At 38.5% G+C, this 27935-nt stretch overlaps 1 protein-coding gene across 7 annotated transcripts in view; it reads right to left on the minus strand.

Annotated features, from left to right (window-relative positions):
* The window catches only part of GON4L (gon-4 like), an 87864-nt gene that overhangs the window by 27632 nt on the left and 32297 nt on the right, over positions 1–27935 (minus strand). For all 7 annotated transcript variants that reach the window (XM_060031273.1, XM_060031291.1, XM_060031282.1 and 4 more), the window contains 6 exons: positions 25463–25655; positions 18991–19092; positions 4371–4411; positions 3668–3771; positions 1182–1380; positions 572–658 (listed from right to left, as the gene is read on the minus strand). In XM_060031273.1, the coding sequence (XP_059887256.1) occupies positions 572–658; positions 1182–1380; positions 3668–3771; positions 4371–4411; positions 18991–19092; positions 25463–25655 (726 nt within the window). The remainder of the gene's footprint in view (positions 1–571; positions 659–1181; positions 1381–3667; positions 3772–4370; positions 4412–18990; positions 19093–25462; positions 25656–27935) is intronic.

Raw genomic sequence — 27935 nt, forward strand, 5'->3', positions numbered from 1 at the left:
TAACGCCTGTGGCTATAATACGTCTCCGGTCAAAAATGTGTTAAAATTTGAATTTTTTTCTCTTTGGCCACGCCCTACAGCTTGCAGGATCTTAGTTCCCCGACCAGAAATTGAATCTGGGCCCTGGAAGTGAAAGTGCCGAGTCCTAACCACTGGACCTCCAGGGAAATCCCCAAAATTTGAAATTAAAAGGCCTTCCTCCAAAATATTTCATAATGCCATGAGCAAAATTAATTTTATACATAAAACACTGATATTGAGCCTAATAAATAATGAATTCAATAAAAAGAAGAGAAGTACCAAAAGCCCAAGATGAGTGGATCTAAAGGTAAGAGAACCCAATAAAAAGGTAAGAGGAATAGTCTTAAGAAACTGAATACTCTCTCTGTCCTTTAATGGGAACCAGTAACTTATGTTTTATCAGCAAGCACGTGAAGCCATACGAACAGCTACCCAAACATGCAGAAGAGAAGAATAAATGTAGCTTATGATGAGTCAACATTTGTGAGAAATGACTTCCAAACTAACTGCATACACAATTCTTTAGAGTTAGGGATATCTGAAACCTTACAAGAAATATCCTGGTGGTACTGGCCTCCGAACTGAGACTGGGGTTGGAGGTGGCGAGAAGGTGAATTTGCGTCAAGAGCTGCACATGCTGGGGAGGGAAAGAAAATAATATAGTGACATGTTATGATGTTGTCATTTCAGGAACCCAGAAGACTTTACCAAGATGTTAGTGACTTTAGCATATATGTTTGGCTTTCTAGAGAGACTATGAGAACAACATAGTATTTTGGTATGAAATTTTTTCTCAAATATGTTCCACTTGAGCAAAATAACAGAACCAGAGGAAGTTTAACCTCAAGCCAGAGGGACTAAGATTAGAAAGAAGAAAAAACTACTCTGGCAATAAGGCTGTTAAATTCAGAAGGGATTACTAAAGATTCTTTGAAATCTATCATGCTGAATACTATCAGGGTCCTTACATGCATTCTTACCTGAGACACGAACACGATGACCTTTCAAGGTCCTAACTGATATGAAGATCCTGCGGTCCTGTGGTTTCAGTGGTTATCAAGACACCTATTTCCGACTTTTCCAAAGCTGCTAATTTAATGTTTGGCTTCGAGCCAAGCCATGGGATGGTCCAATATTAACATTACCAAGAAGAGTCTTACCTGCTGCATCTGCTGCTGGAGTCTCCTCCTCTGTGCTGGGTCTAGAATCAGAGTCTGATGAACTTTCTCACTCTGGGGCTTAACCCTCTCTACCTCCTGCTGCTGTTTGGCTGAAGATTTCCTCATCTTCAGCTGTTCAAGTAGCTCCTTCACTGTGCGATGCTGCTCATTTAGCAAGTTGGCCAGTGGTTCCTCAAACCTATCCTCAACAGGGAGATGATTGGATTTGAATATTTCCCTGGGTCCACAACACACCCAGTTCCTTCTAATGGTGGGCTAAGCAAGTCTGAACAACTTCCATCTACTGCTAATCCCCAAATCTCACTTTAGGCGATAGGCAAACTCCTATCCTACCCAAATCTTCTCCCAAAGTTGTTAGCATAGATTCAAATAAGATGGTTCTGAATCACCCCCCACCCATTCTTCTACATCAGTCTTCTAAGTAATATCGTAATGAAGGGGAAATTAAACAAAAATCTAAGAGTAGGGAAGTGTCTGGATAACAAAGCAGCCAAGGAGCTAATGGGAACCCATCATTTTTCATCACACTGACAGCCAAATTAATCTCAGACTTGTTCTTAATGGTGACACAGAATCTTCTCCAAGTTTTCTAACACTACCCTCCTACCCCTACCTCCTGAGAGAGAGAGACTGTGTCTGGGGCTGAAGTAAGAATCCAAATACCTAGCATGCTAGTTCTGAGGTAGAGGCAGAACAAGACACTCAAGTGATTAAGCAAGAGCTGATACTCTGTGCAATCAGGACAAGACCTGCTCAAGTAGCTATGACTAGCAGGTTATCATAATTCAAGAAATCCTCCAGAATTTAGCAATAGTTAAATGATAACAATCTTTATCCCCAGAGGCTGTTGAAAAAAGTTATGTTTCCTTTTACAGTATTTACTGTGAGTATGGGCTGACACAGGGTGAAAACCTAAAGACACAGGCCTGTCCTCTGTACAATTTTACTGAGAATTGAAATCTCTTGATTATCTGCATTACTAGCAGAGGAACAGAAGAACAGAAACATGAAAAATGTAGATAATGAAAAAAAAAAGCCTGCACCTGATTTTAATAAGTATTACCTGGATGGGTAGTTGATACGGGGAACACAGGTAACTCACTTTCCCTGTGATATTTTACTTAATCAAAGATTAAGCTAGGTTTGCATTTCTAGCTGAAAGAAAAGCAGCAGCAGCCCATGCAGATCAACTGAATACCGAAAGGTAACTGAATTGGAATAAGGATTTTTAAGTAGTTACATAATGACCAAATTTTAAAAATTCATACACAGAGTTGACTAGTGGAACTGAAATATGTTTACAGATCAAATCCCATGATAGTAAGTTCCCAGGTTCTACTCTGCTACACTAGAATTTTCTTCTATGAAATATGGTGTGAAATAAGTGGGTCAAATATAGACTCTAAGAAATTTTGAAATTTGTTCTCAAAAAAAAAAAGGTAAATATGTGAGGTGATAGAAGTGTTAATTAACTTGATGGGGGGAATCCTTTTACAAAGCATACGCTTATCAAATCATCAAGCTGTACACTTTCAGTATCTTACAACCTTATTTGTCAATTATACCTCAACGAAGCTGAAAAAAAAAGGAACTCCTGAGATTTCTGTTGTGGTTATATTATGGTATTTATTGTAATGGAGTATGACTGATATTTCTGACTTTTACACAATGATTAGTATACCTTGTCTTTTTCACTAAATTTGCAAGTTCCCTAAAGGCCTAGCTTTCAGGTGGATCCAAAGCTCTCTAGTTAGGTAATGCTGTTAAGTTAAAACACAGGACTAATTAGAGACTATGTGTCTTTCAGTTTTGCTTTGTTCCATGCATGGCACAAACCATACCCTGACATCCAGCCAGTCACCTAACGATAGTATGCTGCTACTCAGAATGGATAGCAATAAAGTACGGATAAACTATGCAAACTCATCACAAAAGTGGGGGGAAAAATTTAAAGCCTCTACTCTCTGGGTGGGACAATGGAAGTGCTAATTTAAGTGAAGAGGGCAGTACACACATTTCAGACTCCAGGGCATTACTTCAGGTGCTTTATGGTTTGCTCAATTAATGCCTTGGTGACTAACAAAGGTTCATTAACATTTACTAGATGTTAACGACAAATAGAAAAACAAAAGGGACATACCGGATATTACAATTTGGGATAGTTTCTGTGGCTGGCCACATAGAGTCCTACACACCTCTCCAGCACCACTCACCTGGAGAAGCTGCTATGGATGCCAGCTACTGCTTTTTCTCCCTTCCCAAACAGGTACAGCTTGGTCTATAGCTGCACTGCCCCATAAGGAGACTTATTCACTTGACACCTAACACCCACAAGGGACTCTGCATCCTAATATCAGTAACAGCAGGTAGTCAGGGATGGGAAATTGTTAGCTAAAATTTCTCAAAACCTTTTCAGACGTACACTTTTCCTCCATTCTAAGTCTCAAGGTCTTTGGTTAGCCTACCGTAGGGCTTGAGGGGTGTTAAAGTTGGGCCGAGGCTCAGCCACACATTCCTCCTCCTCTGGGCCATCATCTTCCATGTTGGAGAACCCCATCTCATCTTGAAACTGAGGGCAAAGGAAAAGAAGGATTTTCCTGGGGAATGGGCACGCAAAGGTCACTCTAGCAGTGAGAGGGGAAAGCAAAGACTAGTTTACAGGACTTTAATAACGCTGGCGCACAGAAAGAGCTTGCATTAACAACCTTTCTCACTTCTGGGCTCGCACAATCCTGCACATGGGGTAGCTATTATGCCAGGAAAAAAGTTACTCAATCAGCCAACTTGTAATGGTAAACACAGAGCATGGATAACTTGAAATGATCAGAATATCTTTAAAGAGATAAATTTATGAGAAAGGTAATTATTCGGGCTCAGAATAATCTAAAATTAGTTTGCAATCTTTAAGGATGCAACATGTGATAGTGAAGAGTCCATCCAAAAGCCTGCAAGGAAAACTTTATTAAGAATAACCTGCATATGGATAATCAAAGTTTATTACTTAGCAAAAATCTCCTGTCACTATATTCTCTCCTGGGTGGACTGAAAGGGGAATGGGCTTGGTTCACACCACCCTTCTGGAGAGAGAGGCCCTGAGACCAAAGGACAGAGCTTGCTGGAGAATCCACTTTTACTATTCTGAGTTCTCATTCGAAGATCATTACTCACAGTTTCAAACAGCTCTTCCATCAGTTCATTCACTTCCTTTTCTGCAAAAAAGTCAAACGGTATGCTGTTGGCACTTGTTTGTTTCATTTTGCCACAGGGGGAATTCCAAGAAAATTCAATGAAAGTTGTTTTCAGCAAGGCTTTTAACAAAATCCTCATATCTATCCATCATTGACTCATTCATTTAAAAACATTTATTGAACACCAACTATATGCCTTAATCCCTAGTTCTAGATGCTTAGATACATGACAGGACTTTACTCTCATGAAGCTTAAATTCTAATGGGAAAACACACAAAAACGTAAGCTAGATGATTTTATAATGAGATACATGCATAGTTTGTTGGCCCATCCTACTGAATGGAGTCAAGAGAGAAGTCTCCAGCAGTGTGTCATAGGACCCTACCTTTGGACCTGAACTATTCAGCAATCCCATCAACAACCTAAAACACCCAGAAAACACACTTACCAGACCTGTAAACGATATAAAGCTGAAAAGGATTGCCAGACCAACTGATGACAGATTCAAAATTCTAGGTTTTCTCAAATTAACTGGATGAAACATAAATGGGGATAAATTTAAAGTCTTACATTTAGGATTTTCAAAAATCAGTTTCTTAAGTGCACAAAAAGGTAACATGGCTCAGAAACAATTAATCTGAAAAAGATCTCAATGTTTTGTTTGACCTTAAGTTCAATATGACACAGTAGCTCCAAAACAGTGCTCACAACCAAGAAGGCAAGCATATCACTGAATCAGAGCAGTCTCAGGCTCTATCTAGAGGACTGTGATCATTTCTGTAAAAGCCCTTCTTAAGAGGGCATTAAAAAGCTAAAATCCAAATGTTAGTGAGGATGTGGAGCAACTAGAACTGTAAAAAGAATGTAAAGTGGAAAGCCACTTTGGAAAAGGGTTTGGCAATTTCTCAGAAAACTAAGTATACAGCTACCTTATGACCACTGATTCTTCCCCTAAATAGCTGACCCAAGGGAAATGAAACATTTGTCCACAAAACCTTGCACAAGAAAGTTCAGAGCTATCTTTATTCAAGATAGCCAGAAATTAGAAAGAACCCAGGTGTCCATCAACACCTGCGGATTGATGAAAAATAAACAAATTGGTATATTTATACACTGGAATCCTACTCAGCAATAAAAGGGAAGAAATTAATGATACAAGCAATGTGCATGAATCTCAAAAACTTTATGCTAAGTGAAAGAAGCTGTATACAACAGAACACATACTATATGATTCCATTCACATGAAGTTTTAAAAGAGGCAAATCTAATCTGTGATAGAAGAAAAGGGAACAGTGGTCGCACCTGGGAGGATGGTGTCGGGACTGACTTGGAAGGGGCAAGTGGGTACTTTCTGGGGTGACAAATCTCTATCTTGCTAGGGGTTTGAGTTATACAAGAGGAGGCACATCGAACCTCACTGAATGGTACACTTAAGATTTCTGTACTACAATGTGTATAAATTTACCTAAAAAGAAAAACTGTAAACAAATACTGAGTTCTAATTCACGATATGCATGCTGAAATGTTTAGATATCTACAACTCACTATGAAATGCTTCAAAAAAAAATGGATTCATAGATGGATAGGTGCATGACTAAGCAAATATATGAAAAGTTAACTATAGAAGATAGGTAGTGGGTATACGGGTGTCCACTGTACAATTCTTTCAACTTTTCTATATGTTCAAAAAGTTTCATAATAAAATGTCATGGGGGAGAATTTTCTTAAAAATAAAGGCTAGAATCCAGAGGAGGGTAATTTGGGGGTTGAAATGTGGAAAGCCTGGCATTTAGAGAACTGAAAAAACTCGGTATGTTTAGCATAATAAAGAAAAAATGTAGAAAAAGAAACATACTATGCACACTTAGGAGTAAATTACATTTTATGGCAACAAAGGACAAACAGAGAAATATAAAAGGTAGATTCAGGTTCAATAAGGAAAATGCTGGGGCTTCCCTGGTGGCGCAGTGGTTAAGAATCTGCCTACCAATGCAGGGGACACAGGTTTGAGCCCTGGCCCGGGAAGATACCACGTGCCGGGGAGCAACTAAGCCCATGCGCCACAACTACTGAGCCTGTGCTCTAGAGCTTGCGTGCCACAGCTACTGAGCCCACGTGCCATAACCACTGAAGCCCGTGTGCCTAGAGCCCATGCTCCGCAACAAGAGAAGCCACTGCAATGAGAAGCCCGCGCACCACAACGAAGAGCAGCCCCCGCTCGCTGCAACCAGAGAAAAGCCTTCGCGCAGCAACAAAGACCCAACGCAGCCAAAAAATAAAAATAAATTTTAAAAAAAATTAATAAGGAAAATGTTAATTGAAGAGGTGTTCAAGAGTAGGACACACTATCTGCAGAGCTGATGAACTCCCTGTCACTGGAGGTATCCAAACAGACTGAAAGGCCACATGAGAGAAGCTGTTAACAAACGCTTAAGTGGGAGGAAAATATATGTGACCACAGGAGGCTTTCCAAACTCTGTGATTCTAAGCTTTTTTATTTTTAAATTTTTATCATCCATGTAAGAAAAGTCCTCTTAAAGGGATTATAATTAAGCATGATAACATAAGACGACAAGGGGTAGAAACAAAATTAAAATTCTATCCCAGTTTTTACTTATGACCATAGAACTCTATGACTAGAAAGGAAGACCCATCATTCAGGCAACCCAGAAAAGTTCACTAGTTGATTGGCAAACACTGTCAGCCCCATGAAAAACACCAGCTCTAAGGCAATAAACAACACAAAACCCATGAGAAGCTCACAGTTTAGGGAAGGAGACAGATATAAATAAGCAACTATGAGAGAGATGAGTATTAAAAAGGACATATAAAATAGTATGGATTGATATAATCAGGAGGAGTAACCAAGATGGCGGACTAGAAGGACGTGCTCTCACTCCCTCTTGTGAGAACACCAGAATCACAACTAGCTGCTGGACAATCATCGACAGGAAGACACTGGAACTCACCAAAAAAGATACCCCACATCCAAAGACAAAGGAGAAGCCACAATGAGACTGTAGGAGGGGTGCAATCACAGTAAAATCAAATCCCATAACTGCTGGGTGGGTGACTCACAGACTGGAGAACACTTATACCACAGAAGTCCACCCACTGGAGTGAAGGTTCTGAGCCCCACGTCAGGCTTCCCAACCTGGGGGCCCGGCAACGGGAAGAGGAATTCCTAGAGAATCAGACTTTGAAGCCTAGTGGGAATTGATTGCAGGACTTCGACAGGACTGGGGGAAACAGAGACTCCACTCTTGGAGGGCACACACAAAGTAGTGTGTGCATTGGGATCCAAGGGAAGGAGCAGTGACCCAATAGGAGACTGAACCAGACCTACCTGCTAGTGTTGGAGGGTCTCCTGCAGAGGCGGGGGTGGGGGGAGGCTGTAACACACCATGGGGACAAGGACACTGACAGCAGAAGTTCTGGGAAGTACTCCTTGGCGTGAGCCCTCCCAGAGTCTGTCATTAGCCCCACCAAAGAGCCCAGGTAGGCTTCAGTCTTGGGTTGCCTCAGGCCAAACACCCAACAGGGAGGGAACCCAGCCCCACCCATCAATAGTCAAGTGGATTAAAGTTTTACTGAGCTCTGCCCACCAGAGCAACAGTCAGCTCTACCCACCACCAGTCCCTCCCATCAAGCCTCTTAGATAGCCTCATCCATCAGAGGGCAGACAGCAGAAGCAAGAACTACAATCCTGCAGCCTGTGGAACAAAAACAACATTCACAGAAAGACAGACAAGATGAAAAGGCAGAGGGCTATGTACCAGATGAAGGAACAAGATAAAACCGCAGAAAAATAACTAAATGAATTGGGAGATAGGCAACCTTCCAGAAAAAGAATTCAGAATAATGATAGTGAAGATGATCCAGGACCTCGGAAAAAGAACGGAGGCAAAGATGGAGAAGATGCAAGAAATGTTTAACAAAGACCTAGAAGAATTAAAGAACAAACAAACAGAGATGAACGATACAGTAACTGAAATGAAAAATACACTAGAAGGAATCAATAGCAGAATAACAGAGGCTGAAGAACAGATAAGTGACCTGGAAGACAGAATGGTGGAATTCACTGCTGCGGAACAGAATAAAGAGAAAAGAATGAAAAGAAATGAAGAGAGCCTAAGAGATCTCTGGGACAACATTAAATGCAACAACATTCGCATTATAGGGGTCCCAGAAGGAGAAGAGAGAGAGAAAGGACCCAAAAAAATATTTGAAGAGATTATAGTGGAAAACTTCCCTAACATGGGAAAGGAAATAGCCACCCAAGTCCAGGAAGTGCAGCGAGTCCCATACAGGATAAACCCAAGGAGAAACACACCGAGACACATAGTAATCAAATTGGCAAAAATTAAAGACAAAAAAAATTATTGAAAGCAGCAAGGGAAAAATGAAAAATAACATACAAGGGAACTCCCATAAGGTTAACAGCTGATTTCTCAGCAGAAACTCTACAAGCCAGAAGGGAGTGGCATGATATACTTAAAGTGATGAAAGGGAAGAACCTACAACCAAGATTACCCTACCCGGCAAGGATCTCATTCAGATTCTCGGCAAGGATCTCATTCAGATTCGACGGAGAAATCAAAAGCTTTACAGACAAGCAAAAGCTAAGAGAATTCAGCACCACCAAACCAGCTCTACAACAAATGCTAAAGCAACTTCTCTAAGTGGGAAACACAAGAGAAGAAAAGGACCTACAAAAACAAACCCAAAACAATTAAGAAAATGGGAATAGGAACATACATATCGATAATGACCTTAAACGTGAATGGATTAAATGCTCCAACCAAAAGACACAGGCTTGCTGAATGGATACAAAAACAAGACCCATATATATTCTGTCTACAAGAGACCCACTTCAGACCTAGGGACACATACAGACTGAAAGTGAGGGGATGGAAAAAGATATTCCATGCAAATGGAAATCAAAAGCTGGAGTAGCTATACTCATATCAGATAAAATAGACTTTAAAATAAAGAATGTTATAAGAGACAAGGAAGGCCACTACATAATGATCAAGGGATCAATCCAAGAAGAAGATATAACAATTACAAATATATATGCACCCAACATAGGAGCACCTCAATACATAAGGCAAGTGCTAACAGCTATAAAAGAGAAAATTGACAGTAACGCAATAATAGTGGAGGACTTTAACACCTCACTTACACCAATGGACAGATCATCCAAAATGAAAATAAATAAGGAAACAGAAGCTTTAAATAACACAATAGACCACATAGATTTAACTGATATTTATAGGACATTCCATCCAAAACAGCAGATTACACTTTCTTCTCAAGTGCGCACGGAACATTCTCCAGGATAGATCACATCTTGGGTCACAAATCAAGCCACAGTAAATTTAAGAAAATTGAAATCATATCAAGCATCTTTTCTGACCACAACGCTATGAGATTAGAAATGAATTACAGGGAAAAATTGTAAAAAACACAAACACATGGAGGCTAAACAATACGTTACTAAATAACCAAGAGATCACTGAAGAAATCAAAGAGGAAATCAAAAAATACCTACAGACAAATGACAATGAAAACACAAAGATCCAAAACCTATGGGATGCAGCAAGAGCAGTTCTAAGAGGGAAGTTTATAGTTATACAAGCCTACCTCAAGAAACAAGAAAAATCTCAAGTAAACAATCTAACCTTACACCTAAAGGAGCTAGAGAAAGAAGAACAAACAAAACCCAAAGTGAGCAGAAGGAAAGAAATCATAAAGATCAGAGCAGAAATAAATGAAACAGAAACAAAGAAAACAAGAGCAAAGATCAATAAAACTAAAAGGTGGTTCTTTGAGAAGATAAAAATCGATAAACGATTAGCCAGACTCATCAAGAAAAAGAGGGAGAGGACTCAAATCAATAAAATTAGAAATTAAAAAGGAGAAGTTATAACAGACACTGCAGAAATACAAAGCATCCTAAGAGACTACTACAAGCAACTCTATGCCACTAAAATGGACAACCTGGAAGAAATGGACAAATTCTTAGAAAGGTATAACCTTCCAAGACAGAACCAGGAAGAAACAGAAAATATGAACAGACCAATCACAAGTAATGAAACAAACTGTGATTAAAAATCTTCTAACAGGGCTTCCCTGGTGGCGCAGTGGTTGAGAGTCCGCCTGCAGATGCAAGGGACACGGGTTCGTGCCCTGGTCCGGGAAGATCCCACATGCTGCAGAGAGGCTGGGCCCGTGAGCCATGGCAGCTGAGCTTGCGCGTCCGGAGCCTGTGCTCCACAACGGGAGAGGCCACAACAGTGAGAGGCCTGCGTACCGCAAAAAAAAAAAAAAAAAAAAATCTTCCAACAAACAAAAGTCCAGGACCAGATGGCTTCACAGGTGAATTCTATCAAACATTTAGAGAAGAGCTAACACCCATCCTTCTCAAACTCTTCCAAAAGATTGCGGAGGAAGGAACACTCCCAAACTCATTCTACGAGGCCACCATTGCCCTGATACCAAAACCAGAAAAAGATACTACAAAAAAATAAAATTACAGACCAATATCACTGATGAATATAGATGCAAAAATCCTCAACAAAATACTAGCAAACAGAATCCAACAACACATTAAAAGGATCATACACCATGATCAAGTGGGATTTATCCCAGGGATGCACGGATTCTTCAATATATGCAAATCAATCAATGTGATACACCATACTAACAAAGAATAAAAACCATATGATCATCTCAATAGATGCAGAAAAAGCTTTCAACAAAATTCAACACCAATTTATGAAAAAAACTCTCCAGAAAGTGGGCAGAGAGGGAACCTACCTCAACGTAATAAAGGCCATATAAGACAAACCCATAGCAAACATCATTCTCAATGGTGAAAAACTGAAAGCATTTCCTCTAAGATCAAGAATGAGACAAGCATGTCCACCCTCACCACTATTATTCAACATAGTTTTGGAAGTTCTAGCCACGGCAATCAGAGAACAAATAGAAATAAAAGGAATACAAATTGGAAAAGAAGAAGTAAAACTGTCACTGTTTGCAGATCACATGATACTATACATAGAGAATCCTAAACATGCCACCAGAAAACTATTAGAGCTAATCAATGAATCTGGTAAAGCTGCAGGATACAAAATTAATACACAGAAATCTCTTGCATTCCTATACACTAATGATGAAAAATCTGAAAGAGAAATTATGGAAGCACTCCCATTTACCACCGCAACAAAAAGAATAAAATACCTAGGAATAAACCTACCTAGGGAAACAAAAGACCTGTATGCAGAAAATTATAGGACATTGGTGAAAGAAATTAAAGATGATACCAACAGATGGAGAGATATACCATGTTCTGGGATTGGAAGGATCAATATTGTGAAAAAGACTATACTACCCAAAGCAATCTACAGATTCAGTGCAATCCCTATCAAATTACCAGTGGCATTTTTTATGGAACTAGAACAAATCATCTTAAAATTTGTATGGAGACACAAAAGACCCCAAATAGCCAAAGCAGTCTTGAGGGAAAAAAACAAGAGCTGGAGGAATCAGACTCCCTGACTTCAGACTATACTACAAAGCTACAGTAATCAAGACAATATGGTACTGGCACAAAAACAGAAACATAGATCAATGGAACAAGATAGAAAGCCCAGAGATAAACCCACGTACCTATGGTCAACTAATCTATGATAAAGGAGGCAAAGATAGACAATGGAGAAAAGACAGTCTCTTCAATAAGTGGTGCTGGGAAAACTGGACAGCTACATGTAAAAGAATGAAATTAGAACACTCCCTAACACCATACACAAAAATAAACTCAAAATGGATTCAAGACCTAAATGTAAGACCGGACACTATAAAACTCTTAGAGGAAAACATAGAAGAACATTCTTTGACATAAATCACCACAAGATCTTTTTTGATCCACCTCCTAGAGTAATGGAAATAAAAACAAAAATAAACAATTGGGACCTAATCAAACTTAAAAGCTTTTGCACGGCAAAGGAAATCATAAACAAGACGAAAAGACAACCTTCAGAATGAGAGAAAATATTCGCAAACGAATCAACGGACAAAGGATTAATCTCCAAAATATATTAACAACTCATGCAGCTCAGTATTAAAGAAACAGACAACCCAATCCAAAAATGGGCAGAAGACCTAAACAGACATTTCTCCAAAGAAGACATAAAGATGGCCAAGAAGCACATGAAAAGCTGCTCAACATCACTAATTATTAGAGAAATGCAAATCAAAACTACAATGAGGTATCACCTCATACCAGTTAGAATGGGCATCATCAGGAAATCTACAAACAACAAATGCTGGAGAGGGTGTGGAGAAAAGGGAACCTTCTTGCACTGTTGGTGGGAATGTAAACTGATACAGCCGCTATGGAGAACAGTATGGAGGTTCCTTAAAAAACTAAAAATAGAATTACCATATGATCCAGCAATCCCACTACTGGGCATACACCCAGAGAAAACCATAATTCAAAAAGACACATGCACCCCAATGTTCATTGCAGGGCTATTTACAATAGCCAGGTCATGGAAGCAACCTAAATGCCCATCGACAGACGAATGGATAAAAAAGTTGTGGTACATATATACAATGGCATATTACTCAGCCGTAAAAAGGAATGAAATTGAGTCATTTGTTGAGACGTGGATGGATCTAGAGACTGTCTATACAGAGTGAAGTAAGTCAGAAAGAGAAAAACAAATATTGTATATTAACATATGTATGTGAAACCTAGAAAAATGGTACAGATGAACCAGTTTGCAGGGCAGAAGTTGAGACACAGATGTAGAGAACAAACGTATGGACACCAAGTGGGGAAAACTGCAGTTGGGTGGGGATGGTGGTGTGCTGAATTGGGCAATTGGGATTGACATGTATACACTGATGTGTATAAAATTGATGACTAATAAGAACCTGCAGTATAAAAAAACAAACAAACAAAAAAAAACAACTAATACTAAACTTTCTTTGGGTTATTTGTATGGAAATACATTAATATAAATGTTTCAGACATTACATGAAATTTCTAAGAATCTTATATGTTCTGGTATAATGTTGTAAGTCATAACTCTAGTTATTACTTTAAAATGTATACCTCCGAAATAACTAAATTTCCTTGTCAACTGCATTATTATGAACTTTCATCAAATCTTTAACCGTGGTCATTTTTAAGTCTTTTGTCATTTACCGACAGTTCTGGGTGTACTCTGATGCTTTCACAAAAATATTCCTATAAAAGCGTTTCATCTTCAAAGAATTCATGGAAAAGACTGACAAGTACAGGTTTCTGGTAACTCACGATACTGCTGAACTGAATAAGCATTTTCAGAACTCTAATGGAAAACTGATGAATTCATAAAAGTGCTAACAAAAGATCAAGATAAAAAAAAACTGATTGCATGGGACTGAGTGAACTGATGAGGATGATTACAATTTTCGTGACTTTCTGTTTGAATAAAAAAAAAAAGATAAATCCCACAAGGACTCAGAGGCAAAAAATATACAAATCAATTTCCACTGCAAAGTAAAGGAGCTGTTACAGTGGAGGTTTACTGGACTGAATGTCAATATTATGACATCGTATGAGTGTGTTTTGTGTTTGGTAATTGCCATCATTGTTGCTTTTGTTGCAGTCATCCATTTACAATGCTTGGTGTCAGTTTATCTCTTGTAAAAATAAAATACAGTGTGTGTGTGTGAGTTGTGAAAAAAAAATAGTATGGATAACGGAGCAAGAAGATCAATCCTGATTGAGGAGGATCTCCCTGAGAAATTACAGTTGACCATTGAACAACATGGAATTGAACTGTATGGGTCCACTTATATGCAGATGTTTTCAGTAAATATAGTGGAACAATTTGGGGGAGGGATGTGCAACAATTTGAAAAAACCCGCAGACAAACCACAGAGCCTAGAAATACCAATAAATTTAAGGAAAAGTTAGGTATGTCATGAATGCATAAATTATATGTAGATACTAGTCTATTTTATCACTTACTACCATAAAATGTACACAAATCTACTCTAAAAAGTTAAAATTTATCAAAACTTACACACACACTTACAGACCATACATGGCACCATTCACAGTTGAGAGAAACCCAAACATAAAGATGCAGTGTGAAATCATAACTGCATAAAATTAACTGTGGCATATACTGTACTTCTGTAATAATTTCATAGCCACCTCCTGTTGCTAGCTCAGGTGTTGCAAGTATCTGCTTAAAACATCTCCTGAGCAGTTTGTCTCTCCAGCAAATTGCGTACTGTAGGAAAAACTGATCTCTTGTGGTTCTTGAGTATTTTTCATCAAGTTTAGTACAATACCATAGGCCTTGAATAACACCATGGGACCCATGCGAAGTGCCACTAGTGGTGCTGGAAGTGCTCCCAAGAAGCAAAGTCATGACATTACAAGAAGACGCTGAATTGCTTGATATGTACCAGAGATTGCGGTCTGTAGCTGTGATTTCCCACCATTTCAAGATAAATGAATCCAGTGTAAGGACCATTGTAAAAAATGAAAAGGAAATTCATGAAGCCATAGCTGTCGCTATGCTGGCAGGTGTAAAAACCTTGTGCTTTTTGTGAAATACCTTTTTATCTCATATTGAAAATGCAGTTTTTATGTGGGTGCAGGATTGCTATAAGAAAGGCATACCTATAGACTCTAATATGATTTGAGAAAAAGCAAAGTCATTATATGACAACTTAAACCAAAAGGAAGATGAAGGATCTAAGTCTGGAGAATTTAATGCCAGTAAAGGATGGTTTGATAATTTTAGAAAGAGGTTTGCCTTAAAAACTGTCAAGATAACAGGAGAAGCAGCCTCTGCTGATGCAGAGGCAGCAGACAAGTTCCCAGACTGAGGAGAAAGGATATCTGCCTGAACAGGTTTTTAGTGCAGATGAAAGTGCCCTATTCTGGAGGGGAAAAAATTTTTAAAAATAAAGCCTCAAAAGACATTAGTAAGGAAGAGAAGCAAGCACCAGGATTTAAGGCAGGAAGGGAGAGGATAAGTCTACTGTTTTGTGAAAATGCAGTCGCATTTACCACCAGGACTGCCCTTATCTATAAAGCTGCTCACCTTGATGGGAAAAGATAAACACAAGCTGCCAGTCTTTGGATATACAAAAAGAAGGGCCTTTCTATGGATTGGTTCCATCGATGCTTTGTCCCTGAAGTCAGGAAATACCTTGCCTTTTAAAGTTCTTTTGAAATTGGACAATGCCCCTGGGTACCCAGAACCCCATGAATTCAACACTGAAGGCGTCTAAGTGGTCTACTCCCCTCCAAACATGTCTCTAATTCAGCCTCTAGATCGGGGTTCGTAAGGACCTTTAAGGCTCATTACACACAATATTCTATGGAAAGGATTATCCACACTGAGAGACCCCAATGGAGAGAACATCACGTAAGTCTGGAAGGATCACACCACTGAAGAGGCCATCATTGTTAAAGAAAAAGCCATGAAAGCCATTAAACCTGAAACAATAAATTCCTGCTGGAGAAAAATGTGTTCAGATGTCCTGCATGACTTCACAAGATTTACGACAGAGCCAATCAAGGAAATCATGAAACAGACTGTGAATACGGCCAAAAAAAGATGGGGGTGAAGGGTTTCAAGTTCTGAATCTTGGAGAAATTCAAGAGCTAACAGACACTGCACCAGAGGAATTAACAAAAGATGACGTGATGAAGATGAGTGCTTCCAAAACAGTGCCAGACGATGAGGAAGAAGATGTAGAAGAAGCTGTGTCAGAAAACAAACTGACATTAGACAATCAGGCAGCAGGGTTCCGATTATTTAAGACTGCTTTTGACTTCTTTTACAAGGACACTTCTATGATATGGACTCTGAAACCAAAGCACATGGTGGGAGAGGGACTGGTACCATACAGAAACATTTTTAGAGAAATGAAAAAGCAAAAAAGTCACACAGAAATTACAATGTATTTCCATAAAGTTACTGTCTCTGCCTCCCCCTCCTCCTCCACCACCTCTCCTGCCTCTGCCACCCCGAGACAGCAAGACCAACCCCTCCTCCTCTTCTTCCTCCTCAGCCTACTCAATGTGAAGACAAGGAGGATGAAGGCCTTTATGATGACCCACTGCGACTTAATGAATAGTAAATAATCATCATGCCTACAGTTAATAAACTTATCTGTTGTGTATGTGTATATACCTTTGTGTAAAAATCTAATAACTGTATGGCAAGAATTGTATGAGATGTTTTTGTGTCATCATCATCATCATCGCTTAAGTATTCATCATGTAGAACATCATGTACAAGACTTGAAATGGATAGCCTATCCTTACATAGGCATAAAGTGACTGATATTTAATATAAAATTAATAATCAATAAAATTAATAATGTTAGTTTTATTAATGATTTATAACTGTGCTTTCAAAGAATTACATTACCAACTGTGTATCAGCCTATTATCACATTTTTTTAAAATGTAACAATGTTTCCAATCCTGTACATGAATATGACTGTAATACTGTATGCCATAAAAATTTTGTAACAATTTAGTAGTGTACTGCTGAATGGCTACAAAATTTTGTAACCATTCAGGCCAGCGTACTAAGAAGCGATCTGTGAAGCAATCATATCAATTACACTAGACTACCATCAAGCCATCATACTGCTGCTTCTTCATTATCAATGCATGAATCCTTATACCAGTAAATAAATGTTCCTTTTTCACTTTTCATTGTCTAGTGTTTGTAACATATATATCTACAGTGTTTTGTATCATATAAAACAATATTAATATAGATACTGACAGATGATTCAGCTTGTAAACAGATAACATAAACTTACAGTATCGATAAATACGGTACTGTAAATGTATTTTCTCTTCCTCATTATGACTTTCTTAATAATATTTTCTTTTCTCTAGCTTACTTTACTTTAAGAACACAGTATACAAAACACATTATATATAAAATACATGTTAATAATTATTTATTTTATTGGTAAGCCTTCAACAGTAGGCTACTAGTAGTTAAGTTTTCGGGGAGTCAAAACTTCTAGTCGGATTTTCAACTACACTGGGGTTGGGCACCCCTACCCTCTGAGTTGCTCAAGGTCAACTGTATCTATAAACTGAAGAAAGTAACAGACAAACAAGAAGGGAAGGCAAGTGTATACCAGGATGAGAGCTGAATTGAAATGCAATCTCCTACTTTTCTGCTTCAAGCAGAAAATGTTTCATGACCAGCACATGACACTGTGGACCATTCGCTCCTTCTTGAAAGACTCTTCCCTTGGTTTCTGAGACACAAGGCTTTGTTGTTTTTTCTCATACCTTCCTAGACCCTCCTTCACAATTTTCTCAAAACCTAAATCCTCAAGCCTTTTCTTTCTACACTTTCTCTCTGATTCCTGGTGCTTTCCTTTCAATGCAACCTTAACTGTCATAACATACCAAAATAAATGGAAGATCTTCATAAAGGAAATGGCATTCTAATCTTAAGAACAACATGAAAGATGAAATAAAGCAACAAAACAGAACATAAGTCCTAAAGGATTGTGTTTACATAATTCTCTTTGCACAAAGATTTGCATTATTTAGGTACATAATAAACACTTTTGGATACTTATAAAACTTTCTTCATAACCTCGTCAAGAGCCGATGTCTTACCTTCACCATGTTGTGTATACTATTCCAGTACAGGGTCATGCACACCCTCAATAAAAATCAACAGTTCCTGAAATATGTTTTCCATCATTGGCAAACTAGCAATGAAATAATTTTAAACAAATGACTCAAGCCAAGTTATTTAATGGTTTTCCATGCCTCCAATCTTGCTCTCTTTACCCACCAAATCAATACATTAAACTGGCATTAAATCAAAGTGATATTTCTAAAATCCAAATCAGTTCCTATTTATTTCCTGCTTTGAGCTCTCTGAGCTCTCCTTTTTGACAGATCAAAAATCAGATCTAAGGTTCTCCATGAACTGAACACTGCTTAACTCTTCTATCACCACTCACTCATACAACTTAACCAAACTACTTACTATTTTCCAAACACATGTATTGTTTCATAATTCCATGGTTTGCAGAATTCTTCTATTTGCAATATCCCTCTCTGCCCCCATTCACCAAAAATTTCTTATTGCTCCTTCAAAACTAAAATAAAACATCCCATTTTGTGAATCCTTCCCTAACCCATACCATATATTAGGACAGTATAACCCTCTTTTAGGCCACTAGTATATACACAAACTATTATTATAGCACCTATCACTTGGTACTACACCTGTTTCTGTTTGTATCCCCCTACTAAGCTGACATCCTCCAGGCAGAAGCCATGTCTTATTCATTTTGGTACAATCGCTGCCAAATACTTAATACGTGACTGTGGGATGTATAAATGAGTAACTGATAGGCTTCCTGAATATATATGTAAATTTAAAGAATTATAGAAATAAATGGGAAGAGGAAGCTTAAATGTCTTGAGTGGGCTACAAACTTCAACCTCAGAAATCTGCAAAGTAAACAAAGGTAGATGTGGAGAAGTCAAGACCAGGACTCATAATAAACACAGACTCACTGGTGATTCTTACTGCCCGGTCAGTGCGGAAATCCTCTGTGTCTGGTTCATCCAGGTCTTCCAGGAAATTATATTCTGGATCGTCATCGTCATCTGCCTCATCTAGGAAAAAAAATGTTTTAGACACTTATTGCCAACTCTGAACTCATATCTCTAATGAAAATTTAAGATGTTCAGCACCATAAGAATCTACTCCAATAAAGCACATTTATTCTGAAGTTTTTATTTTATTTTTTACTTATTTTTTGGCTGTGCCGCACGGCTTGCAGGATCTTAGTTCCCTAACCAGGAATTAAACCCAAGCCCTCAGCAGTGAAAGTGCAGAGTCCTAACCGCAAGAGAATTCCCTATTCTGAAGTTTTTAAACAACTTATTCTTTCTTTCCTCAGCGTCTGTGCACAGATCATTTCCCACGGCGGACTCATCTCACCTATTCTCCCCAATTAGCCAAGTTCCTTCCTTCCTTCCTTTAAACAAAACTTAAATTTCTCAAAATGCAGCAAAAGCCTGAAAACTGAACATATAATTTATCTCAGTAAACCCACTTAGAGTAGTGCATCTCATTAAAGTATTTTTGTAAAACTCTTTATACAAAGGCATTGATAGTGAAAAAAGAAATGACCCTAATTCCCAATAATTAGGGAATGACTATAATTATGATGCCTTAGTATAAAATAGTATATACATATAGAATATAAACATTCTATACATGTTCAACAAATTCATGACAAAAGTATAACACAATACACACATAATACTCATAAGCATAAAAATATTACATCCCTATAACTCAGAAATAACTAAAAATATACAAAAATAACAAACATTTGTAATGGCAGAGCATAGAAGTATGGGTATTTTTCTCCCTCGCAATTTTCTCTAATGTTGATGCTATGATGTCTTTTAGATTCCTAACTAAAAATCCTGAAGGAATCAATCAATTATGGATTGTTTTATATATTTTTTTTTTAAATAAATTTATTTATTTATTTTTGGCTGCACTGGTTCTTTGTTGCTCTGCGGGCTTTCTCTAGTTGCAGTGAGCGGGGGTTACTCTTAGTTGTGGTACGTGGTCTTCTCATTGTGGTGGCTTCTCTTTGTTGTGGAGCACGGGCTCTAGGTGGGTGGGTTTCAGTAGATGTGGCTCGTGGGCTCTAGAGCACAGGGTCAGTAGTAGTGGTGCACGGGCTTAGCTGCTCTGCGGCATGTGGGATCTTCCTGGACCAGGGCTCGAACCCGTGTACCCTACATTGGCAGGCAGATTCTTAACCACTGTGCCACCAGGGAAGCCCCTGGATTGTTATGTTATATTAAGGCAAAATTTTTCCTGGGACTTTAGATCAGCATCGTCTAACAGAATTTTCTGCAAGGTCGGAAATGTTCTACATATGCATTGTACGACAACGGTAGCCACTAGCCACATGAGGCAACTGAGAACTTGAAATGTGGCTAGTGCAACTGAGGAAGTGAATTAAAACAGAAAGCAAAAACAAAGTCTAGAAAATGAGAATAACTAACTCCTTACCACTATGTAGCCATTACACAGGAGAGGGAGATCTCTATGTATTACAATAGAAAGATGTCTAAATTATATTAAGGGAACGAAGCAAGTTGCAGATGCAGGACAATATGTATAGTATGATTTCTTTCTTCGAAAAAAAAATAAATATGTGCTTGATTAAACACAGAAAATATCTAGAGAGAATTAACAAAGACTGAAGAATAGAACTCTTTCTTTTCTTAATTTTTCATAATAAATATTTTTTATTAAAAATAAAAATATATACACACACTTTTTTTTTAAATTTTTGAGTCTTCACTGCTGCATGCGGGCTTTCTCTAGTTGTGGCGGGCAGGTGCTACTCTTCATTGCAATGTGCGGGCTTCTCACTGCAGTAGCTTCTCTTGTTGTGGAGCACGGGCTCTAGGCACGCAGGCTTCAGTAGTTGTGGTGTGTGGGCTCAGTAGTTGTGGCTTGTGGGCTCTAGAGCGCAGGCTCAGTAGTTGTGGCGCATGGGCTTAGTTGCTCCGCGGCATGTGGGATCTTCCCGGACCAGGAATTGAACCCGTGTCCCCTACGTTGGCAGGCTGACTGTTAACCTCTGCACCACCAGGGAAGTCCCACACACACATTTCTGATTCATAATCACTGGAAAATCTGTACTGATAAACCCCAATCTAACCTGATATTCTTTACTCAACATTTATTGTTTATAATACATAAATCTGCATTGTATATATATAGCTATTTAAATGTGAAGCCTTTTTCACCCATCTATAGGTTTATCCCCCAATAAAAATGTTTTAAATCCTCAGAAATGGAATCCTGTCTTTGTAATCTCTATAGTACTTTCTATGTAAGTCTCTTTACAGCAGGTTCTTTACAAATGTTGCTGAATAATATAAGTTCTGGGGAAAGCCTATAACATATGGATACTGCACACACGTTTGGACCCCCATCTGTTTAGGTGCAAGAACTACAATAGACAGCTTCCGCCCATACCATACAAACGGGGGTCAGCCAATGTTCTCAGAGAACCCATTTGGCAAACATGTTGAAAAATCATTTAGGAAGGTTTCTTCTGAGTTCTGCTTAGCTTTTAGTACCCTGATTGTGGAACCTGCCCTCTGGGTCTAATTACTTTTTTGACTGATTGACAATGTCAGCATCTACCCAGCTGATCTCAATTTTGTGTACCCACCACCCCCCCTCTAGTACAGCCTCTTATTTTTTGCAAATGAGACTCACTTTTAATAATATGCAGAGCAGATGGTACTAGGAACATGTGAAAATGGTTAGCCACGTAATACTACCAAAATAAACCAGCATATGGCTAAAGTTTGGTACTGTGATCTATATCTAGCATCATTTCCTATTTACCAGCACTCACAAAATTCAGCTGGTAGATCTGGGGATCCAAACCTATCCTAGTCATTGGCTCTATGTTCTCTTTTTTAAATCTATCCTAATAAGGAAACAAAAAAATACTGTTTTAAAGAAAGAGGATTTTCACCCTCCCCACTAACCATTATTCTATTTCCTCGATCAACCCTTATCATACTCTTATTTCTCCCAGACCAGTAGTGTCCAACCATCAGGATATATAAGAATTAGATACCTAGATGATAACCATTAGTGATTCTGATTCAGTAGGTATGGAGTGAGGTCCTGGAATCTGTATCTTTTTCTTTCTTTTTTTTTTTTTATTTATTTTGGCTGCGTTGGGTCCTTGTTGCGGTATGTGGGCTTCTCATTGCGGTGGCTTCTCTTGTTGCAGAGCACGGGCTCTAGGCATGTGGGCTTCAGTAGTTGTGGCACGCAGGCTCAGTAGTTGTGGCGCATGGGCTTAGTTGCTCCGCGGCATGTGGGATCTTCCTGGACCAGGGCTCAAACCCACATCCCCTGCCTTGGCAGGTGGATTCTTAACCCCTGCACCACCAGGGAAGTCCCTGGAATCTGTATCTTAACACCATCCAACAAATACATCCCTACACTCCCTGATTCTGATTCAAATTCTAGGGACAAATTATGAGAAACACCACCCAGAATCCCAAAATCCTGACAGCCAACTCTGTCTGGCCTTTCCTCCTCAACAGCCAGCACCTCAGCTCTTTCAACCAAGGTGATAACAATTAGGGCACCAAAGCTGCTGCCCTAATAAAGCCATGAAAACCTGACTTAATTACTATCAATATTTTGTCTTAGCTTAGGTCTAAGGACAAAATGCAGAGCTTGCTTATGAAGTGTCACATGCATTTAAACAATGCTTTAATGTCCCCTGAGACTTCTTTGATTGAGATATGTTCCTAGAATATTAAACTGGTTTCTAATCCTAGCAGTATAACAAATTGATTCTATAACACAGAGCAACACAATGAATTTCTCTGAAACTTTTACAAAATGGATAGAATTATCTTTGTCCCTGTTCACTCCTTTCTGCAGATATTTTTGAGCCTTGGTATCTTGGACCTTGAATGCATTGATAGAAAAAGGAAGTGTCAGTAAATGAACTTCAAGAGAATAATAAATCCCCCAAAAAAGTGACATAAAAAAACTTCATGTATGTAGATGTGTACATTTTTCTGGGAAGTGGCTGAACAGCTTTCATCAGATTCTCAAAGGGGTAAGGGATGGAAAAGCTAGCAGCTTAGACTCCTATCAGAAGACTAATGCGATAATACATCAGTTGTTGATTATTAAGGAAATGACTCTCCAGTTAATATGTCAATGACTCAGCTGCAAATTTCATCCTTTTCTCCTTCATGCAAGTTTGTGCATTGCATTGCTTATTACCACTTCTGCTATAGAAGGTGGGTGGAGAAGAACAAAAATGCTAAAATTCAAACCAATTTGCTTCTTGTTACCTGTCTTTTCTAAATGCTCAGGGAATTTAAATTTAGGACTAAAATTCTTCCTATTGCCACATTAACGTGGAAAACTAAAAGGTAACGTCATATTTGAAAACTCTCACGGGAGGCACATCGAACTATTATCAGTGATCCCTCTGCGGCATGAAACTGTCATCATGAGGAAAGGCTTTAAAGTTTTCTTTACACAATATTTGATTTCTTTACTCTAAGCACGTATTACCCTTATGGTTATAATACAAAATATAAGAGAAAACTCTGGGGAGCATATATTCTACAGAACCTAAATACATATTATCTCAATGTCACTTCCACCCATCTGATTCCTCTCTTGTCACTGTTGTCAAATATCTTTCAAAGGTCCATCTCAATTACCACCTTTTTCATGTTGCTATCTCTGGTCATGATAAACAATAATTCTCTCTCTTCTAAAACCTTAGAACACAGTTTATGCCACTTTTATGGTGCATCTGAGTTCATTCAACTTCATTAATCTGAAATGTATCATGCATTTAACAATGGACCAGGCACCATTCATACATGTTTACTCCCTAACAAAATGATCACTTTCCTCTATCTCTCATAGAACCTAACACACTGCCTTGTAAAAGAAAGTACTCAATACTGAATGCCAAATTATATGCAATATAGTTATTAATAGCTTTATAACGTAAATATGAGAACTTACTTTCTTTCATTCACTTATCCTAATTTATTCCTGGCTTTACCTACCCAAATATTTACTCAGTCTATTTCCATACAAGCTATATGTTCTCTTATTTATCTTAAAGCATTATCCTTTCAACACAAAAATCTTACAGTAGTTGTTCTTAGAAGACAGGGTAAAGAATAAAGATATGTTCTGTAAGTTGTCTGTAATTAAGTCTGATAGGACATCATGGGATCCAGAAATAGGAGCAATGAATTTGGCTACGGATTAAAGTGAGATAGTGAATGACTCTGTTCACATAAAAATGCAAGTAAGACTTTGGTTCAGTTATACACATTTTTTTAAAAGTGTGACTCTTCCACAACACAACCAGTATGAATATCCTGGTCACTCTCCATTGAAGAGAGTTAAAAGGAAACAACAATAGTAAAAAAAAATTGCCCTGATTCCATCAAAAGAATCTGGAATCACTACAAACTAAATCAATCTCTCATTTCCTCTAAATTTACAGAAACACTGCACAAAATGATGAATGGTAACTGACTTTCATTATAGTATGCTTAAAAAAAAAAAACCACCAAAGACAATTTTAACAATGTATTGTTTTAAAGTAAGAATTTTACTTATATTCTAAAACAAATAAGGGTTGCAGCAGGGATTCTTACACCATGTATGGCTGTAGTCAACATTGTTTCTGTCTGATCAATTCTCCTTCCCTACTTCTGGAAACACTGTCACTTCTTTTGGGTAACTGCTTACTCCAACCCCGTTGTTTACAAGGTGCTGCCAATCACAGGACTCCATGCTGAAACAGTCTCCCTATCAAAGCCATGCAATACCAAGACAGTGGGCATGTGATCAAACCCAACCAATCAGTTGTTCCTCTGGATTTTTCAAACTGGAGCCTGTAGCAGAGAGTTCTTCTGACGTGGGGACAAACCAAGAAGTGAATGATGTGCTTATGATCATAGTTCCAGCCTTGTAGAAAAAAACAGGTTTGAGAATGGAGTTGACTGACAAAAAGTAGAGATGACAGCTGTTGAGAGGGAAAGTGGGTCTCAATTCCACTGTAGGTTTTTCTGCTCTTCCCAAAGTCTGGTTTCATTCAACAAGTTGAGAGTTAGGATTCTCAACTTCAGCAAGTTGAGAGTTAGGACGTTTCACCTGCATCAGGAAGAACCTTAACTAACATGACAGTCTTCGAGTGAGTCAATGCACTCTCGTGAAATCATATGTAAAATTATATGTACGTTTATGTTTCAGGAGAGGAATCTTAGCATTCTAAAGATTCCCAAAAAGACTCTTTAACAAAAACAAAAAGGAGGGGGAGTGGAATTTAACCAAAAACACCCCTTTCTTTAAGCTTTTAACTAATGAAAATTTTACCAGAGACCATGGACAGAGTAGATATTAAATGCAAACAAAACCACTTACCTTCATTCCCCACATCATCATTCATAAGTCCCCCCAGCCACATCTTCCAATCCTCATCATCTGCTGTGTTGGGGTCATACATGTCTGGGGTGATGTCTGGAGCTCGGAGCTCTGCCTCTAGTTGCCCCAGGGGAACATCTTTCAGAGGCATCTTAGAGCGAGTTCGGAATGCAATGAGACTGTCATCCATGGGCTAGCCAATGGAGAAGGAAATAAAAACATATCACTGAATGCCTAATGCTTTCAATTTCTCCAAACTTCATCATATCCTGTGTGTTTCTCTTCTTAGCTTAAAACACAAGGTCTCTTCTCTAAACCATATGGATTTATTATTCTTTGTCTGAGAAACTTTAAGGATAATGATATCAAATTTTTTTTTGTAGGAGCCAATGTCTTTTTTTTTAAAGGTTATACTCCATTTATAGTTCTTATAAAATATTGGCTATATTCCCCTTGTACAATATATCCTTGCACCTTATAATGGTATCAGTTTTAAAACCAACATTTCAGGAACATTTATAAGAGCTTTATTAAGATATAATTTACACACCATAAAACTCACTCCTTTAAAGTGTATAACTGAGTGGATCTTACTATATTCACAGACTTGTGTGACCATCACCACTATCTAATTCCAAAACATTTTCATCACCCCAAAAAGAAAAGCCATTTCCCTTAGTGGTAGCTCCCCATTCTTCCATGATCCCAGTCTCTGATACCCACTAATCTTTCTGTCTCTATGGATTTGCTTATGCTGGACATTTTATATAAAAGGAATCATAGGGACTTCCCTGGTGGTCCACTGGGTAAGACTCCACGCTCCCAATGCAGGGGGCCTGGGTTTGATCGCTGGTTGGGGAACTAGATCCCACACGTGTGCTGCAACTACGAGTTCACATACCGCAACTAAGAGTCCGCATGCCGCAACTAAGAAGTCTACATGCCACAATTAAAAAGATCCTACACGCCACAACGAAGACCCGGCACAGCCAAAATAAATAAATAAATAAATATTTTTTAAAATAAATAAAAGGAATCATACAATATGTGGCCTTTTGTCTCTGGCTTCTTTCACTTAGCATGTTTTCAAAGTTCATCCATTTTGTAGCATGTATCAGTACTCATTCCTTTTTTTTTGTAATAAAATTTATTTACTCTATTTTATTTTTGGCTGTGTTGGGTCTTCGTTGCTGCAAGCGGGCTTCTCACTGCTGTGGCTTCTCTCATTGCAGAGCCCAGGCTCTAGGTGTGCACGCTTCAGTTGTGGCTCACGGGCTCTAGAGCGCAGGCTCAGTAGTTGTAGCGCACAGGCTTAGTTGCTCCATAGCATGTGGGATCTTCTCAGACCAGGGCTCAAACCTGTGTCCCCTGCATTGGCAGATGGATTCTTAACCACTGCATCACCAGGGAAGCCCCTCATTCCTTTTTATTAAGAAAAAAAGAAATGAATAATGTCTACTCATACTCTTTGCCCATTTTTAAATTCGGTTGTCTTTTTATTGTTGACTTACAAGAGTTCATTATATATTACAGATACAAGACCCTTATCAGATATGTGATTTGCAATTACTTTCTCCCACTTTCTGGGTTGTCTCCACTTTTTTGATGTATCCTCTGAGGCACAAAAGTTTTTAATTGTGACGAGGTCCAATGTACCTATTCTTTTTGTCATTTGTGCTTTTGGTATTGTATTAAGAAACCACTGCCTAATCAAAGGTCACAAAGATTTACTCTATGCTTTGTTCTAAGAGTTCTATAATTTTAGCCCTTACATTTAAGTCAATAATCTATTTTGAGCTAACTTTTTGAGTGTGGTATAAGGTAAGGGTCTAACTTTCTACTCTTGCATGTGGATTTCCAGTTGTCACAGCACCATTTGTTGAAAGACTATTCTCTTCCCATTAATTGGTCTTGGAACACTTGTCAAAGATTAATTGACCAATAAATTTAAGAGTTTATTTCTAGACTCTCAATTCTGTTCTACTGATCTGTATGTCTATTCCTTTCTTTTTCTAAAAAGATACTTTAAGAGAAGTATCTTTTTTTTATTTTTACTTTTTAAAATATTTATTTATTTATTTGGCTGCTTCGGGTCTTAGTTGTGGCACACAGGATCTTTTGTGTGGCATGAGGGCTTCTCTCTAGTTGTGGTGTGCAGGCTCTAGAGCGTGCGGCCAGTTGCGCGTGGCCACGGGGAAGGATAAGCTGGGACGAAGTGAGAGAGTAGCATTAACATATATACACTACAAAATGTAAAATAGACAGCTGGTGGGAAGTAGCTACACAGCACAGGGAGATCAGCCCGGTGCTTTGTGCCCACCTAGAGGGGTGGGATAGGGAGGGTGGAAGGGAGAGCATATGGGGATATATGTATACATGTAGCTGATTCACTTTGTTATATATGAAAAACTAACACAACATTGTAAAACAATTATACTCCAATAAAGATGTTAAAAAAAAAAAAAATAACTGG

This window comes from Delphinus delphis, chromosome 1 (assembly GCF_949987515.2).
Source record: "Delphinus delphis chromosome 1, mDelDel1.2, whole genome shotgun sequence".
Taxonomy (NCBI): domain Eukaryota; kingdom Metazoa; phylum Chordata; class Mammalia; order Artiodactyla; family Delphinidae; genus Delphinus; species Delphinus delphis.